The sequence below is a fragment of the Artibeus jamaicensis genome, unplaced genomic scaffold (genome assembly GCF_021234435.1).
Source record: "Artibeus jamaicensis isolate MK-2021 breed Jamaican fruit bat unplaced genomic scaffold, CSHL_Jam_final contig_391, whole genome shotgun sequence".
NCBI lineage: Eukaryota > Metazoa > Chordata > Mammalia > Chiroptera > Phyllostomidae > Artibeus > Artibeus jamaicensis.
Window position 1 is genome coordinate 7,744,428 of NW_026521814.1, and position 18,538 is coordinate 7,762,965.

The window sequence follows — 18,538 nt, forward strand, 5'->3', positions numbered from 1 at the left end:
TAAGAACCTTTGTGACTGCTGCTTCCAGGCGTGTATTCTGCAGTTGAAACCAGCTGGTTCAGTGCAAGGCAAATAGTAAGCACTTTAAAAGTACTTGCTGAATATTCATTCAAATAAAAAAATACCCAATAGCTTAAGTGTGCTTATTATTCTAAACTTAAGAGTGTTCTGATCTTTGCTCCAGGGCAACCTCCCATTTACATCCTTCATTGAATAATTTTTAAAAATAGCAGTAAATTCATTAATTCTGGATCATTTCCCTTTTATTCCACCCAGCGTTTGGCTATAAAAAGGCATCGCTGCAGGTGCTTTGCAAGTTATATACTTTGAATGTTATTCAAAACTTACTGGGTTCTCAACCCAATAGATGAATTCCTCTGAGTCGTCAAACTCCACATCATAACCGTTCTGTATCCCTGACACAGGGACCATGGCATCATTGCTCTTCACCTCGGGATGAAGGGAGATCCCAAAAATGACGCTACGTCTGACCGTTATTAGGAAAGGCTGGTCATCTGTGAAAACAGCAGAATATCAGTCACAATCGTGCCCCACTATTCCCAGACATTTAGAGTAACGAAAGGCAGCGGATGGCTCCCGTCGTATGAAATAAAATGTCATCCATCTCAGCATTGCAGCAATGAACACAGCGCACAGCAGACAGTCCCTCCCACAGCCCAGGGCCTCCTGTTGGCTTTCAGTGTGTTGCTGAGTCCGCAGACCTCCAGCCCCTCACGCTGCACTTCTGGGTTGTCCTGAGGCAGATTCACGCCACCTTCCTTTAATTCCTTATTTACCCCACCACAGTCAAGAAGTTCTTTCATTTCTACCAAGACAAAAAGCTCACTAATGCTGAATAACTTAGGAAGAGGTGGATTTTGAAAAAAAAAAAAAATGTGCAAGAAATCATAAAGTATTCTTGGTGAATGGCAGTTTATTATTTTTAGGTACGTTCAGAATATAAAGCAACTCTACAAAGTGTTGCTTAGTATTTATTAGAGATTTTAATTACTAAAAAAATCAAATTTATAACCCCACCAATTGTTGTTGACTAATGTCTGTCTTCTGCACTAGGTCCTCATTCCCAATGGCAGTGATTATGTCTGATTTACTCACTGTTGTGTCTCCAGAGGCTGGCACATCATAGTTGCCTAATAAATATTTGCCAACTAAATGAACGACCACATAAATGAATAAATGGGTAGGTGCGTAAGTGAGTAAGTAAATGGTGCTTCTAAAGTTCTCAAAAGTGTCTGTACATTGCAACTTAAACATCCTCATAATATCTTAACCTATCAGTTCACTTAGCCTCCTTAATACAATGAGGCCCTTTTTCAAAGATAGTCTTCATCATAGCTATGTAGTCCCATTATCAAAAATATATATAAATTGATGAAATTCAAGAGTGGGGTTTTACTTTGTAATTTCTTTTTAAGAAAAGGAAAACTTTGGAATGTGACTTTTGTGTTATCAAGACATATATCTCACACATTAAGACAAAATATAAAATGATTAATTGTTGTATAATTTCCATGGGCTAAAAATGTTTCATTATTTTGATAATCTGAGAAGCTATACAACTTCAGCAGGATTATTTGACACTTTTTACTTACTTTTACATCTCATTAGCTTTTCCTTGTTCCTGGCAGTTTTAGTATTGATAAATAACTCAGCATTTTTTAACCTGGTACAAATTCAAAGTAAATTTTGCAACTACTGTAGAACTGATTTGCACAGTTCTACAATATATAGCATTTAATCTTTCACAACAAGTCCACAGAGTCGTTTTCAGCTGAGGCCAACGCAGCTCGCAAGGGCCCTGGGACTCCTGCCAGAAACAGTGCATAAGTGCGTGCGTGCGTGCGTGCGTGCGTGCGTGCGGTAAAGGGTTACCTCATAGGCCCCGCCTCTCTCAGCGCAGCAGGCGGCCCCTCCTCTGAATGACTGCAGTGGCCATAAGAATCGCCCCCATTTATTGAGAATCTGTGCCACACAGTATACACCAGGCAAGTATTATTTACTTAACTATCTCCCTGAAGCCTCATAACCGTCTGTTAAAAAGTCACCACCACCCACCACACACCCTCACACCCACAACTTTCAAATGAGGCATGAAGGAATAAAGCAATTCAACCAGGCTCTCGCAGCCAGGGAGGGCCCTTGGACTCCCACAGTTCTGTGCTTAATCACCGCTCTGCAAGAAGTGCAGGCCGGGTGGGACGGGGGACTCTCAGTTACCACTCAACCCTTTTGACTTAATTGTAATAGTAATTTTTAAAAAGCTGTATTATGAGTTTCGGATGTACTTGGAAATTATATGGAGATATTTAATTATTTATTGGCTATATGCTATATAATTGCTCATTGGTTCAGTAAAAACAAGAATTACTCCCAGTTTCACAGAGGACATTTAAAATTTTACTCACTCAAAACCTGCTATTTCCTTTTTAACAGATCATTTTCCTATTAACTGGAGGAATTCTCACCAAAGGCCGTTCAGGACCTTACAGATTTTGCATTTCTTATGCATCAGTCTCAGGCCCTTCTGGTTCCTCTGAGGAGCTCTTCCCTCAAGCACTGCCCAGCTATTCTTTTTCTCTGGCCACTGCTCCTCCCTGGGGATGTGCCTCAGGTCCTTCATCTGATTGCTGGTGCATTTGAGAGCAGGGACCGCGGACAAACATTTGTGGGCAATGGAGCAGAGGGCGGAGTATCATTCGATGCTGCACTGGCAGCAAGTGAGAGAGCCAAGGTGGAGGATGCTGCCAGAGAAGCACTAGAAAGGAAGTGACCATTGAAACAGGTGGCCTGGAAGGATGTGTGAAAAGTGCTCTGTGGAACAGAGAAAAGGAGTGGCTTTACAACGCTATACACCTCTAAAGAAGCCAATGGGTGAAACACACAGGACTGGAGAAGGAGAAAAAATAGTAAAAAGCTTGTCGCTCACTCAACATTCACTGAGTGCCATTGTGTGCCACAAACAATAGGCTCACATCAACAAATCGGGTGGACACTTTGAGCTTCGAATCCAGAGGGCAAGACAAAGTATTAATAAATGGGCCCTTGCTCCCAGGAAGGAGTGGGCACAGGAGAACTTAGGGTTGGGTGAAAGGGTCAGGAGAAGGTGATATTTAAGCTGTTCAAGGTCAGTACGTCTCAGTCTTTTGAAATGAAAGATCATTTCTTATTTTTAGTGTCCATGTCATGATTTCATCAAGATTAGTGTTAGCAAAGCAGAGAAGTGAAAAGACAACAATCGGGAATGGGAAACTGATGTCATAGTTAAAGGGTGACATTTACGGCTCTCCAACCTGGATCCCACTCAACTCTGCAGACTCACCAGCATGGCAACTTCCCAGGGCACAGGCAAGGAGTGTTTTTTTGTTTTTGTTTTTGTTTCACTTCTTTTGCACAGAATCACTGCAGCCATTGCCTTGTGTCCCTCCCACTAAGTCAGAAACCTATTTTGGATTTGTGATTATTTTACAGGGTGTTAGGGAGGTGGTCAGATTTGAGTTTTTGTTTGTTTTTGGCATTGTGGAAACATATTTTCTAAGGAATAAAAAATTATTTCGTGCAAAGAAAAATTTATAACATAACATTCGGAAAAAAATAGATATATCCCATAATCCCCTACCCTACTGTAACCACAACCAGCACTTGCATGGGTGGTCTTCCAGACTTTTTAACACACGTTTACCCAGGGCCGAACTGGACAGCATCTGCTTTTTCAACTAATCTTATCACCTCAGCATTTCCAAAGACATACCAGACACTTAGCAAACACTATTTTAAAGGTTACTGAACATGTAACGCAAGTAAAGTGTTTCATCTACCAATGTTAACAAGTCTTCTAAGCTTCTTGTTGAAAAAAACTAAAAAACTGTGTAACTGTTAACATACATCAGCACTGAGTTATCCAGCTGGTACTGAGAAACCAGTTGGGAAACAGTGAAAAAGTCCTGCCTCAGTGAAGGCAGCCCATAGAGAAATCACTAGTGGAATTATTTGTGAAATGACAAAAGGTACTGTTTAGAATTAATATTTATCAATCACCATCAGATAGTAATGCCGATTACACCAGCCCCAATGCACAGTTTAACCATCTCTTTGTGGTGAAAGGCTGCTGTGTATCCAAAATGTCTACAGCCCAGTTTAATCTTCTGCTGAAAGACTCCGAGGACACACTAAATTAATCCATGTCAACAAGGATTAGTTGCATAATAAGTCTCTGAAGAAAAGTGGCAGATGCCAATCCCTTTGTAAGCATTACCAATAATTAAAATCTTTCATCAGGAAAGTAACCTTGCAAAATACTGCATGTTGATGGAATAAGTCTACAGCTGCATAACCTGTAACCATAAATTTCCTCGATTCAACATATATTTCCATTTGAAAACTAAATTTTCCTCTAGAGTAGGACCCTATTTTCTCTAAATTTAAGAATTTTTTATGATTAAACATTTAATTTGAAGAAAAACATTTAATTTGAACTTATCTACAGCCATTCTTATGAGTATCAGAACACATTCATTCCTCTTCAATGGGAAATGAAAGGAACTTGAGTTTAGAATAACTCCGTTTTTAAGCAAAGGCAAATGATTTCTGAGAAGAGTTTATTATAGATCAAGTACACACTCCAGAAGAAACCGCTTTTGTGGATTGACTACATCTTTTCCTTCCATTCTTACTCTCTTCATTTACTCTTCAATTAACCCAATACAATAACTAGGATGAAATAAAAATTAAATGTCCAAATAACCACTGAAAATATTTCACACAGCAGAAACTTACATTTGAAAAGTATCAAATAAGCCCTGGCTGGTGTGGCGCAGTGAGTTGAGCACCGGCCTGCGAACCAAAAGTTTGCCAGTTCGATTCCCAGTCAGGGCACATGCCTGGGCTGCAGGCTGGGTCCCTGGTGGGGGGTGTGCAAGAGGCAACCACATATTGATGTTTCTCTCCCTCTCTTTCTCCCTCCCTTCCCCTCTCTCTAAAAAATAAATAGATAAAGTCTTTTTAAAAAGTATCAAATAATAGTAAAGGTATTGAAACCTAGCCTCCAACTTTCATCACTGACTATTGGTTATGAAAATAAACATGAGATAAGGAGCCTGACAAATGAAGCCATACACTCATGTCAAAAACTTTAACCTAAGTGCAGAATTTAGAACTTCCATCACCACCAGTAGTCTAAAATGTAACCAGGTAAGAGAAAATGGGAAGTTAAGGACTGCTGAATCACATGTACACACAACACAGCTCCGTACACAGAAACCGTGCAACAACTGAGGTACCTGACTAAGCACCCCACCCAGTACACAGCCCAGAGATGCAGAATCAAAGGGAACACGGCACGCTGTCCATCAGCAAGTGGCTCAGAGCTTACCCAGCTTTGCACAAACTCTGGCAAGCTCCACCGGCAGGGCACACTTAAAGGGCATACTGTACCTCTCAGGCAAGTCACGGAATCATGGGAGAGGCTCCATCCGGAGGGACAAGCACAGGCGTAACGCTGTGGACTCTGCGAGGAAAGCAGGCACAGATGGCTGCAGGGGGCGGAGGCGCATGAATTTATACCTGCAATAGAAAGGGAAGTAAACATTTCTGAACAGAAACCCCCCACATTAAAGTACACAGGATGAACGGGCAGAGAAAAATGATATATTTATAGATACAGATATACAGTGAAATATTACTCAGCCATAAAAAAGGAAATCCTGCCATGTGCAACAACATGATAGAGCTTGAAGGTATTATGCTAAGTGAACTAAATCAGAGAAAGACAAATACCATATGACTTCACTTATATGTAAAACTAAACAAACAAACAAAAAACCCCAAAGTCATGGAGAACAGATTGGCAGTAGCCAAAGTCAGAGGGTCAGGGTCAGAGGCAGAGGGGTGAGTGAAACGGTCAAGGTGGTTGTAAGGTAGTGACTTCCAGTGATAAGACCCATCAACTCTGGGATGTCATATACAGCATGATGACCATAGTTAACAGTACTGTATTAAACAAGCAAATATTTGAAAGTTGCTGAGACAGTAGATCTAAAAGTTTCATGACAAAGAGAACGCTCTGTAATTGTGTGTGGTGATGGGCACTCACTAAACTCACCACGGTGACCATTTCACAACATACACAAATGTCCGATCACGTTGTGCACCCGGCCGCACCTGACCTGTCCTCCCAGAGGCCCCTGGGATTCAGAGACATGAGTACATTATGTTACCTCTGTTGGTTTGGGGTTTTTTTCCTAAACCACATTTTTACCCTTCCCTAACACCATGCTTTCAACAGAACATTCATAAGAGGGAGAGAGTTCGCTCCTGTCTATAACCAGATTATGAGCAAACAGCCACTGACTAATCCTGTGCTTACTATGGAAATATGATGCTCAATGTTATGTGTCTTTTTTCCTGACCTAAAAGACATCTTTTTACAGTAAATGAAACCAAGGTGTGTGTTCTCTATATGACCTTTACAATTACACACTGTTGACTAAGTTTTGGTTAGATATTTTATCTTTCTGATGATGCCATCTTTGTGTGTCTCTGCACCTTGTCACAGAGATCCTGTGTGCATCCCAAGCTCACAGGTGTTCTCTAGGTCTTATATGTTCTTATTACACACCTTGTCAGATTCATTAATCCATTCATTCACTCCCAAATGTTAAGCCTTCAGCATGTACCAAACACTATTCCAAGCACTGGGAATGCTGTAAACATGGGGCAGATAGTCTAGCAAAGGGAGACAGAACTAAACTCATAAGCTGTGAGATTTCAGGAGATAGAAGAGGGTAAAGCAGGGATAAGTGGTGATGGAAGGAGACAACCTGGGGTGGTGAACACACAATGCAGTATACAGACGATACGTTATAGAGTTGTGCACCTGAGACCCAATACATTCAATATAAATAAATGAAGTGTGGTTTCCGAATGGGAGGGTAAAGACCAAATAATTATGAGAAGGGAGGGCCATTTTATATAGGCCGATCAAGGGCCTGCACGGGAAGATGCTCCAAGCAGAAGGAAGAGCTAGTACAAAAGTGCGGAGGTGGGAAGCTGCCTGGGATGCTTCAGGACCAGAATGAAATCCACTGAAGTCCAGTGTGGCAAGATGAAGTAGGAGAAGAGACCAGGGAGGTAACAGGAGCCAGGTTCCCTAGTGTGATGAGAAACCACTGGAGAGTTACAAGGAGAGAAGACTAAGTGACTTAGTCCCTCCTCACACTCCAAGGAACACTACATAGGCCGAAATCTGAAAACACCTAGCCACCCACACCATGCACTGTAGGATGACAGGGTGGCCACAGAAGAGCACCCACCACGGGGCAATGGTGCCAGAATAAGTCCTGAAAATAAGTGGAAGTGATAAAAGGATCTAAGGGACTATGTATCTGGTCTATGCTGTATTTGTCAGCTGAGGACACTGAGACTCAGAGAAGTGTCCCAGAGGCAGTGGCCAATTTCTAAATAAAATGACACAATTTGGATCTGCTGCTGTTACATACAAGATACAAGTCTTCCATGGCAAATAGCATTAATGGAAATGTTAGGAAAGAAGGAAGGAAAATTCCTTGCTCAAAAAAGTGGGTCTGCAACATTGTGCGTTTTACATTTCCAGAATAAGTGTTTTCTGAGCTACTTCCCAGCAGGATATCTCTCTGTCTCTTTCAACTGTCTCTCATTTACCATTGGGCTGTTTTGAAGGATGAACCGCAACAATCCCAAGGGGCTGGTGCACGTTATAAATCACAACTGACTGGTTCCCTCCATGCCACTTGTTGGCTTGAGTAACCTGCTGAGTGGCACGGTCAGTCCAGTACACGGAATCTTCAAACAGGGTTAGGGCATAGGGGTGCCGCAGAATCTGTGAAGCAGAAGGGAATGATGAGATCTAGCCTAGAAATAAAAACCAAGGGGAACAAACTAGAAAAGGATGCCCAAGAGATGGTTCCCTTTAATATTTAATAAAAACACAGGGACGTCATCATTTAAGAGACAGATGAAATATATACTGCTTGACCTATGTCCCGCTATACCACTCAAAATCCTCTCACATACATGTGTCATTTAGGCTTCATTTTCACCCTGGTAGTTACTCTGGGCATCCATCTGACAAACGAAAGCAAAACCAAAGTGCAGAAAGTAAGGCGACTGTCTGGGTCCCTTCCGCCCAAGGCCTGGCCACCACCCGTTATGGCCACTCCTTCTGCAGGGGTGCCGCCGTCTTGCTCTGCCGCTCACACACACACAACCCTGACACAGCTGAGATGCCTGCTTCCCGGGGGTAGGGAGGCCCTCCCAGGGTCTCCTCAACTCACAGAACCATAAACAATGACAACCTTAAATAGAAATTACTAACAGTTCTATATTTTCCCATAACTTGTGAAAATAAATTCCACAGAATTCCTCAATAAAAATGCAAAACACATAACAGGCTATGATTAATTGACAATGTAAATATAATTAAATCATTAATATTTGTTTAGCCCCTTTTAAAGGTACAGAAGCAACAGATTAGCATGTACACAGCAATGAAATCACAGGAACAATCTGACCATGAACTAGAATAATTTTCTTTCCTGTTAGCGATAAAAGATGAATTGGACCTTATTCCTGTTGAAATTCCCTGGATTTACCATGTAATGTCTGTAACGCAAAAATTAAATTCTTCATTTTCTTGTGTCTCTTTCTGCTTGTGGTGTCCACCAGGACGCTAATGCCGTCTCAGTTCAGTTTTCCTCACTAGCAACTTACCAAATCACTGGCTATCACCTGCCTCCGATGTTGTCCATTGTAGTCACAAAAATCTAAGTAGTCAAGATAGGCATCCAAGAAGTAGAGCAGTCTGTTGGGGTAGTCAATAGTTAGGCCATTGGGCCACAAAATCTTGTCCTGGACAATGACGGTGCGCGAACTGCCATCCATGCTGGCTCTCTCAATCCGTGGGTGGTGGCCCCAGTCAGACCAGAACATCAGATGGTCGCTGCGAAAAGACACTGGTTACCAACCGGCAAGGGCCTATTTCAATGCACAAAGTAACTGTCACCTTAAGTAAGAGAACATCATGTTTACACTCTACTTAAAATAAATCATCTCTTAGCCCTGGCTGGTGTAGCTCAGTGGATTGAGAGCGGGCCTGCGAACCAGACAAACGCACTTCGATTCCCAGTCAGGGCACATGCCTGGGTTGCAGACCAGTTCCCTGCAGGCCAGTTCCCAGCAGGGGATGCACGAAAGGCAACCATACATTGATGTTTCTCTCCCTCTCTCCTTCCCTTCCCCTCTAAAGATAAATAAATAAATAAATCTTAAAAAAAAAAAACTTTAAAAAATAAATAAATAAATCATCTCCAATTCACAGTGCATGCACAAAGCTTATTATTTCCTCTGAGTGTTACAAAGTCAAACTGCGATCATAATGCAATCACAAAGCCATCTAGGTGTGTTTATACTGTCCATAAAACATGCAGGACATTATGACCCTGAAGTGTCTCAGTGCCAATTCACATTTCTGCGCAATCCTCGAATAGTTAATCTAGAAAAATGCATCTGTCCTTGACTGTCTACTTGTCATGTTTAACAACAACAAAAAAGAGTCTATTTAACATTAGAATTAAACATAATTTGCCTAACTTACCATCCTGCAGACAAGAATCTAAGTTAGAGACTTGGCAAATTCAAGAAAGGAGGCCCTCAGGGTTTCTAAACATATAGGAAAATTTCTCTTCCTTCCCTTTAGAATCAACAGGCAAAAATTTTCTTTCTTATATGGTCTATAAGGGAGCTCTAGTAAACAACATGAAACCAAAGCAGAAAACTCTGGCTTTTTTTTTTTTAATATGAAACTATGAGGTATCAAAATTATAGCAAACTGGCCCTGGCTGGGTAGTTCAGTTGGTTAGAGCATTGTTCTCAAACATCAAAGTTGTGGGACTGATCCCCAGTCAGGGCACATACAAGAAGCAGTCTGTGAATGAATGCATAAATAAGTGGAACAAGTGATGTCTCTCTCTCCCCCTACCCCTTCCTCTCTCTCTCTAAAAATCAATTTAAAAATTGTTTTAAAAATGTCACAGCAAACTGACCTATCTACAGAATATTACAATGTACATTCATTAGAAACTTAATTATATATGTCTACAAAAATCATTTCAATACTTATATTGCCAAGCTAATCAACATAGTCTTAAATAACCAATTGTTCTTGCATACTTTATGAAGAACACTATTCAGATTTAAAAAAGATAGCAACAACCAGTTGGATGCCTACTGCTTCTACAGAGATGGTTAAACAATGAATTATTTTAAATTTTATGATATGTATACCAGTCACATCATGCTCCTGTTTTTCCCCCTCATTATAACCACATCGAGGCCACATCACTGAAAAAAATAAAAATAAAAAAGCCTTACCTAACCCTAGGATCTAATGCTAGTCCCCTTGGCATCGTTACATTGTGACTAATCAGCACGGTCCTGTGGCTCCCATCAAGCTTGGAGACTTCAATTGTTTGCAGAACATAGTCTGTCCAGTAGAGATTGCGGCCCACCCAATCTACCACAATACTTTCAGTCATGGTGACGCCACTGTCAAGTACCTAAAGACAAAAGCGAACAGCAAGTGAAGTCTAAAAGGAATGAATGAATGATAACATGGAAATTATATGAAATCCTGAAAAAACGCATCTAACTCGCCCTATGTTTGCTTGTGACCATGATAAAACTTTGTCCTCCAATGAAAATAGCCACCTAATCAACACTAAGCTTTTATAGGAAAAACATACAAGGTCTCATAGAATTGAACACTTGAGGATAACTCTATGGTTGGATTAGTGCATGGTTTCATTTTGGTTTCAAAGTTTTTTCAGTTAACAAAAGCTCTATCCATTCACTAAATTGGCCAACTTTATGAGAAACTTTATGATGCCCAGATGCCAAAAGTAACACTTTTTATTAAATGTCAATGATTACAAAATAAAGTTCTAATGGGCAGAGGAAACACACCACAAAGGTAAAGAAACCAAAATCAGGAGATGGATTGAGAAACATAACTACTCTAAAACTAAGAAAAGCATCCCCTGAACTACCCTGCATGTGCCTCTACTCTCGTACACTAGGAAAAAATTGCAAAAGGGACCTCATAGGTTTTGTGAAGTCTCTGGATCTTGAGACCTGGAATTCAGAATAATGGATCTGCCTTTGGAGGCCACATTTTTATCTAAAACACCTACAGATTCAGAGTTATAAATGTCCAGCCCTCCTGGGTACAATGCAGCCCCAAAGGGAAGCCACCCAGGATACGACAGGGCCTTCTCTCACTGGAGAATAACAGGAAATAGACCCAAGGCAGGGGAGTAGTCAGGCCGAAGGTCAGTAGACATGTACTTACTACTTTTCTGTCTGTTCCATTTTGAAATGCACTCCAGATTTTACCCTGAGTTCCATCAGACCAAAAGATACGACCACTGATTGAATCAAAATCAACAGCTACAATGTGAGAACCATCCGCAATAAGTGCATAGATATTATGGACCTGGGAGGTGAAGTTGTCGGCAATAATTTGGTTCTGACTTGCCACAAGTAACAGAAGACTTTCAGATGCTGTCCAAGAAGAAAATGCAAAAATGTCAACCATTCTGGGGGGGAAACAATACTAAAGCCTCTCCAATATTTGATGTAATACTTTTGGTAACAAATATAATTCTAAACTATAGTAATAAAAAACCAAAAATCTCTATAAAATTATTTTAATCATTTCATTCCTTGCCTAAATAGCTAGGTGATTTTCATATTTAAAATAAGCTTTTTCTGAAATATATTTCTTCCTTGAATTATACTTTAATGTTTGTCTAAGTATCTACTTGCATTCTTTCTATTACTATAGTAACTTTTGTACTTTGCTTATCTTCATTCCTAGATTGTGTAGGCTTCTTCATAGCAGGAATCATGTCTCAAATATTTTTATTTTTCACAGGCATTCAGCTGTGGCAGAGACTCTAATTATCTCCCAATATCCCCTCTATGTTGTTTTAGTCTCCTTTATTTTGTCATTTAAAGCAGCTGAATTAATATCCTAATACATAATATAATCACTTTCACATAGTAGAAATTGAATTAATATTGGGTGAATTGAATTCATTAAGTGCATTATATAAATATACTTAAATATAGAAAAGTACAGAAATAATTTTTAAATAATGTAAACCACATTTAGATATTATTCTAAATAATAATAAAATCATCCTCTACCTGTATATGTTTTAACCTCTATTTTTCAAAGTACATAAAGATCTTTATGCATTATAACTCATTTCATCCTCATGAGAAACTGAGGTTTAAAGAGATTATTTAACCTATCCTTTTGGCTCATAATCAACATTGCTAAATCTTTACAGGAAATATTTGATCTTAAGGTCTGGGGTATGCTGTTAACTGGCTAGAATTAGTTCACTTTCAAGTTCAGTCATTACCTGTAACTTTGCAAGTCTTCCCATCAGTGTCTAACATGTATTCTTTATCACACCAGCACCGGAAAGAACCTCTTGTATTGTGACAGTGCTGGCTACAAAACCCTGCAATATCACATTCATCTGTATCTTCACAGGTCTTGGAATCATTGGCAAGCAGGAATCCCAAAGGACATAAACACTGAGCCCCAAAGGGCCCTTGAACACACTGGTGAGTACAACCAGCATTTAAATTTAAGCAGCTCTCTTGATCTAGAATAAAGAAAGAGAATCAGAAAGGGGAAAAGTGAGGTGCCTTTGCTTCTTTGGTTCACTCTGCCATAAATATTTGTCATGTAGTCTTGGGCCCCCTTCAGCATAATGCCCAGCTAAGAGCTAAGTGCAGCATTCACTAGGATGAACTCCATAGACTAGTTGGTGTCTGCTCTGATGGGCCTAAGGGATTACTATTCTCCACATCCACTGGGCCTGGACCATTTTCTTCACTATAACCCATTATTATAATTCCATATAGTGCAGTGAGAGAAATTTGGGAAAACATTGTTGACAACAAGAAACACAACCGTCATTGATAAAGCATGCAAATAAACCTAAATTACTTCTCTTATTCTTCTACCCATACACAAATGGAAGACAAGACTTTGACATTACGAGCAAGGGCTGGAAGGAAGGTCTGTGAAAGTGAATACATGGAAGAGGAAAGGCAATTAGAACGTTAGAAGGCACAGATCCACTACATGCCATCTTTCTTTATTCTCAAGGCCCAAACATCAATGCCTGAAGCCACCGAAAGACAGCTCATATGCCTGGGGATGCAAATGGTCTCTATTTCTATGTAACTCATAAGGGTCATGGTACCCAACATGCACTAGAAGGGGAAGTCAGTCAAACTGATTAGGGCATTTCAGCACAAACACAACACATACAAAATCATAAAAAACCTAAAATACTTGGCAATCATACCTGGCTGGGGTTCATCTGAGAGTGAGCATTGATTAAAGAGGAAAGAAAGAAAGGACAGTAATTAGGATTACATGCTAATCACAGAATTTTAATCACACCAAACACAAATCCCCAATCTCATTTGTTTTGTGGCAAGTTCTGATTAAAATAAGAAAATATTAAAGTTAGAAAAAACTTACGAGCACATTACCAAAAGAACCAAATTTAATTTGACAATCTAATGGCCTCATTTAGTCTTTTTTAAAATAATTAGTAAAAAAGAAGTAAAAACACAGAGCCAAGTGCAAAGGATTTAATGAGAAATATTATCCAGTGATGATTTACTTGAATCACTATGGTTTTCCCTACATAGATTTGAACTCAGAGAAGAATTGAACTTCCTTCCTCAAAAGCTACATGGTGGTCATGACAATGGTGATGCACAAGGGGTCACTGGTCAGAATGAATTCATGGCCAGTAAACTGTGGTCGGGAAACTTACTGCAAAGTGGGGACTCATCTGTCCCATTGGGGCAGTCAGGGACGCCATTACATACTGCACTCAGATTCACACAGATGCTATGGCCAGGGCACTGCCATTGCCCATTGGGACAGATAAAGGCTGGAGTAGGGCAGTCCTTCTCATCACTCATGTCCCTGCAGTCATTGTCCCCATCACAGAGCCACTCTCTGTGGATACAGTTTCCGTTGTCACAATGGAACTGAGATGGGGAGCAGGTCTTGGGCACGCAGCCATGGTGCTCATCAGATCCATGGACGCAGTCTGGGTGCCCATCACACTCCCAGTTCCCTGGGATGCAGACACCATCTGACTGGCACTGAAACTCATCTGGGTGGCACATACCCGGAGGCCTGGTTTCTAAGAGAAAAGCATAGGAAAAATATGCTTGTGAGTGCAATTTATAATCCCTTTTATATAATCCCTGTAGGAAATGATTCTGAATCAATGGTAGGTTTATAAGAACGACTATGGCAAAATAAATATTGAAATGTAAAATAACACATATAGTGTCTTCTCCAACACTGCAGTAAATAGAAATCTTTATGTGTGTCTGATTAGTTGATTTGACAACAAAGAACATGATGCACAACCCTTGAACAGGAGACAAATCTCTCAAAGGAACATTTCTTACGTTCATTCAATCACAGAATAAATAATAAAATATATCTGTCTCTTTATTAAAGAATCGCCAAAGCACTTCAACAGAGCTTAATTAGCTATCGTTACTTTGAATTTCATGTGTCTAATACCATACATTTGGATGTTATAATTATTCCTCAAATGAGCTATATCCAAAGAAACCAGTACACACTAAGTAAACAAAAGGGGACAGTAAGTCCTTAATTCTTTGCAAACTTTCCACCACTCATCAGTAATCCCTGAGAGAGATAAGAACTGTCATCCTCTTCCATCTAGGTAAGCTCTAACTCCCTCCGGGGGACCTTGCAAGGCAACAGCAAGTCACTGGCACCTGAAAGTTTAACCTCATTTTATCACAGAACTCTATGGTTTCAATGTGAAATAGGAAGGTTAGTGATTATGAATTTCTTGGTGTGGTACATACCTATAAAGTATGTGAGCATTGTATTTAACTTTGCTTATTATCCATAGGTTTAAGCACTACCTTTTTTGATTGGGGAGAAATGATAGAAAACTACTTTTTATGGTCCAAAATATCATTATTCAAACAAATGACCACTTCACTGACAATTTCTAAAAGCTTAAAATCCATGTAACATAAAATACAGGCAATAATAAATCCTGTTCATTGTAGGTTTCCAGCCTTTGGAGATTATAGGTCCATCAGATTTATATTCCACAAAGTTCTCCTTGAATCCTCTGCATAGTAGGAATTTCTTTTCTCTGAGCCTCCATAGAATTTTGTCTGTATCATTGTTAAAGCCCTTGTAACTGCCAAACTTGCTTTAATTGCCTCTTAACTTTCTATAATTTCTCTTACCAGATTCTAAGAGCAAATACTATCTATAATATCTTAGCAGATATTCAATCAATAACAGCTGAAAGAATAAATTCATTAGACTCAATATCTAATTCTACTGATACCATGTCCATACCATGATTTGACCTCTGTATAGACATTTAAAGGAATCCATTAAAATGCCCTTTTACATACTATGTCTCAAAAATTTGAAACATGCTAATTTGGGGTGTCCTAGGAAAAATATAATAGTAAAAACAAAAATATCTAAGAAATGTTTAACCCACCAAAGAAACTACCTGAAAATGCCCATTTATACAACCACTTGATTCTCAAGTTATAAGTTATTATTTGGTAATGCCTTGGCAACTTTATTTTATGTTTAACACTTTGATAATGCTTTGTGATTCCTCTGATAATACTTTTTAATTCAGACTGTCTTCCCTCCAGTTTGTCTGAGTTAGCAAAAACCTGTGGCAGCGTCGGTGTTGTTAAAATGGAATGACCCTTAGTCTGAAGCATGCTGGGTCCATGGTACTTACGGCAGTCTTTCTCATCAGAGTGGTCAGTGCAGTCAAAAACACCATCACAATGATATATGTTGCTAATACACTTATTCTCACTGGCACATTTGAATTGAGAAGCAGTGCAATTAATGACTAAGAATGAAAGAGAAAGGCGTTAGAAATCAGCTCAATGAGAAAATGAGTAAACACTGAGATTTTTCTAAACAGCATGAATAAAGAGAAAGCCATCCACTTACCACAACCATTCTCGTCAGATCCGTCAACACAGTCCTTGTCCCCATCACAGACGTAAAATAGGTCAATACAGCGATGGTCAGTGCAATGAAACTGACTAGGCAGGCATGTTGCTGTGAAATCTAACATCATCCCAAAACAAGACCAAATAGTTTAATTTTTGTTTAATGTGTACCAGAGCCAAAATGAAAAATGTTAAAGAGATAGTTATCTCAATTGTACATGTGTTCAAAATTCCTTCAAATCAGCCATATTGCCAAAGTCAGCCCAGCAAGAGCACTCAAAATTAGCAGAGTTTTTAGAAAATAAGTAAATAGATTATGGGCAAAGTCAAAAACAGTGATTATACTTGAAAAACAGACCAGATGTAGAAAGCGAGCACCATGGGCTTAGACTAGACTATACTTCATGAATACTAGCAAGTCCCGGACCACCCCAAAGCTAAGCAATGGAGCCCAACAAGGCAGCGTGTTCAGCGTAACCTATGTGCCGAGTGGCAGTAGTGTATAAGCTGGTCATGATAACTGGTTTAATCTCAAGTCTAAGCAAAACAATTCTAAAAATCGGCATTCTGCTTTGCTGAAGAGACACAGCCTTAGAACCAGCTGCGCTGCCTGCCCCCTCTGAAAGTGGGGCAGGAGATTCACAGAATGTGAAAGCTAGACGGGATGCTGAAGCTCATCTACTTTGAAAGGAAAGGGATGCACCTGGTCCAAAACTAGAACTCAGTCCAGGGAACTTTACTCTTCCTTCAACTACTACTGCAGATAAGACAACAAACAACCAGAAGAAAACTAGAACTCACAAGTAAAAAGCAGGTGGGTAAGATTAATGGTAATTTAAATGTTCTATGAGTTTTTATTCTATTGCCTTTTTGCCTGTATCAAATGAAAAGAAAAACAAGAGCCAAATGTCTGGATATGTTTATATGAATTAGGGAAAACAATTTTTTAAAAATATCTAAATGGTTAGTTGAGAGATTATTTTCAGTTTCTATCTGAATGTTAGATATCAAAGACAGTCTTCATTTTGCTCCCCAAAAGTTCAATATGTAGGAGGACTCTAAGCTTCCCAGGTCTTTGGAACAACAGATGGAATAAAAGTGGCTAAGATACAATGAAAATTTTGTGAGCCTTAGAGGAAAGTGTGCAAGACTACTGATTGTTCAAATCTATTTACTAGGATATCAACCAAGAGAAGTTCATTCCAAACTTACTGCAGTTCCTTTCATCAGATCCATCCCCACAATCATTGTCTGTGTCACAGAGCCAGTTCCTTGAGATACAGAGGTTGTTGTCACAGGTGAAGAAAGATGCAGGGCAGGAAATGGGTGCATGGGTGGGGCAGTTCTGCTCATCACTGCCATCCATACAGTCCCTCTGCTTGTCACAGCGCCACTGTGCAGGGATGCACTCTCCTCCGTGGCCACAGGTAAATGCTGAAGATGCACAGGAATTGTCTACAACAAAAACAAAGTCATCACAAACATATTTATTTTTATAGACTTTTAAATGAGTCCTTACCTTGTAGAGGCCCAATTCTTCTCCTTTTTCAATAGGAGCATCACACAAAATAGGGAGAAATGTGCAAGCCATCCAAATCCTTCCGCTTTTCCTCCTCCTCTTCCTCATCCTCATCATCATTGTGGTATTTACTTAGCAATTATCATATCCTCACAAGAATACTGTGAGGTACATATAATTATCTGCATTCTACACATGAGGAAGCTGAGGCTTTGAGGACTGAAGCCATCACAGGTGTCGTCCTTTACTTTCAAGCTTCCTTCCTCCCGTAACAACTCCTCGTCTACAGAAACCTTGAGAGTGTATCATTTGAAAAATGTCAATTAATAAAACACTTGGGTAAAAATCTGCACTTACAGAAAAAGGAAGAAAATTTTAGAAATTTCAGAAAAATGTACAAGTGGGCACTTTTATTTTCAAATATGTAACTCTTCTTTTTCTCTAAGATAGGTTATTATTACCATTAATCTTAACATGATAGATATTTCTGACATGTCAACTGTCTTCTATCTTTTTTTTTATGGAATAGTTTGTATTCTGCAGTAGCATTTATTAGGGTCCAAAAATTATAAACTAGATTATCACAAAAAATACAACGATGAAGACAAGACAACCATTTTAGCCCTAATTCATTTTACAGCAAAGGTGGGGGGGGGGGAATACAACCCATGAGATTTTCAAAGCCATTATTGCAAGTACTTACTCTGTGATACTATCCTCTCGGATACTAAAGGTTATGTCTAGTGTATTTTGATTTGACTTTTTGAGGAGCTTGACAAAATGTAATGACTCTGCATTGGTCCAAACAGCCAATGTCAAAAAGACACTTTATTGAAGGTAGTCCAAAGCAATGCAAGAAATCATTTGTGACATTAT

The 18,538-nt window shown here is 39.5% G+C and overlaps 1 protein-coding gene across 1 annotated transcript in view; it reads right to left on the bottom strand.

The window, feature by feature from the left end:
• LRP2 (LDL receptor related protein 2) overlaps nt 1–18,538 on the bottom strand; it is a 191,487-nt gene that overhangs the window by 86,401 nt on the left and 86,548 nt on the right. Inside the window, exons 22-32 of the mRNA XM_053665167.1 lie at nt 17,356–17,598; nt 16,142–16,261; nt 15,921–16,037; nt 13,920–14,297; nt 12,480–12,728; nt 11,399–11,610; nt 10,423–10,607; nt 8,764–8,992; nt 7,696–7,873; nt 5,452–5,580; nt 349–515 (exon numbers count right to left, since the gene is read on the bottom strand). Coding sequence (XP_053521142.1) covers nt 349–515; nt 5,452–5,580; nt 7,696–7,873; nt 8,764–8,992; nt 10,423–10,607; nt 11,399–11,610; nt 12,480–12,728; nt 13,920–14,297; nt 15,921–16,037; nt 16,142–16,261; nt 17,356–17,598 — 2,207 coding nt within the window. The remainder of the gene's footprint in view (nt 1–348; nt 516–5,451; nt 5,581–7,695; nt 7,874–8,763; nt 8,993–10,422; nt 10,608–11,398; nt 11,611–12,479; nt 12,729–13,919; nt 14,298–15,920; nt 16,038–16,141; nt 16,262–17,355; nt 17,599–18,538) is intronic.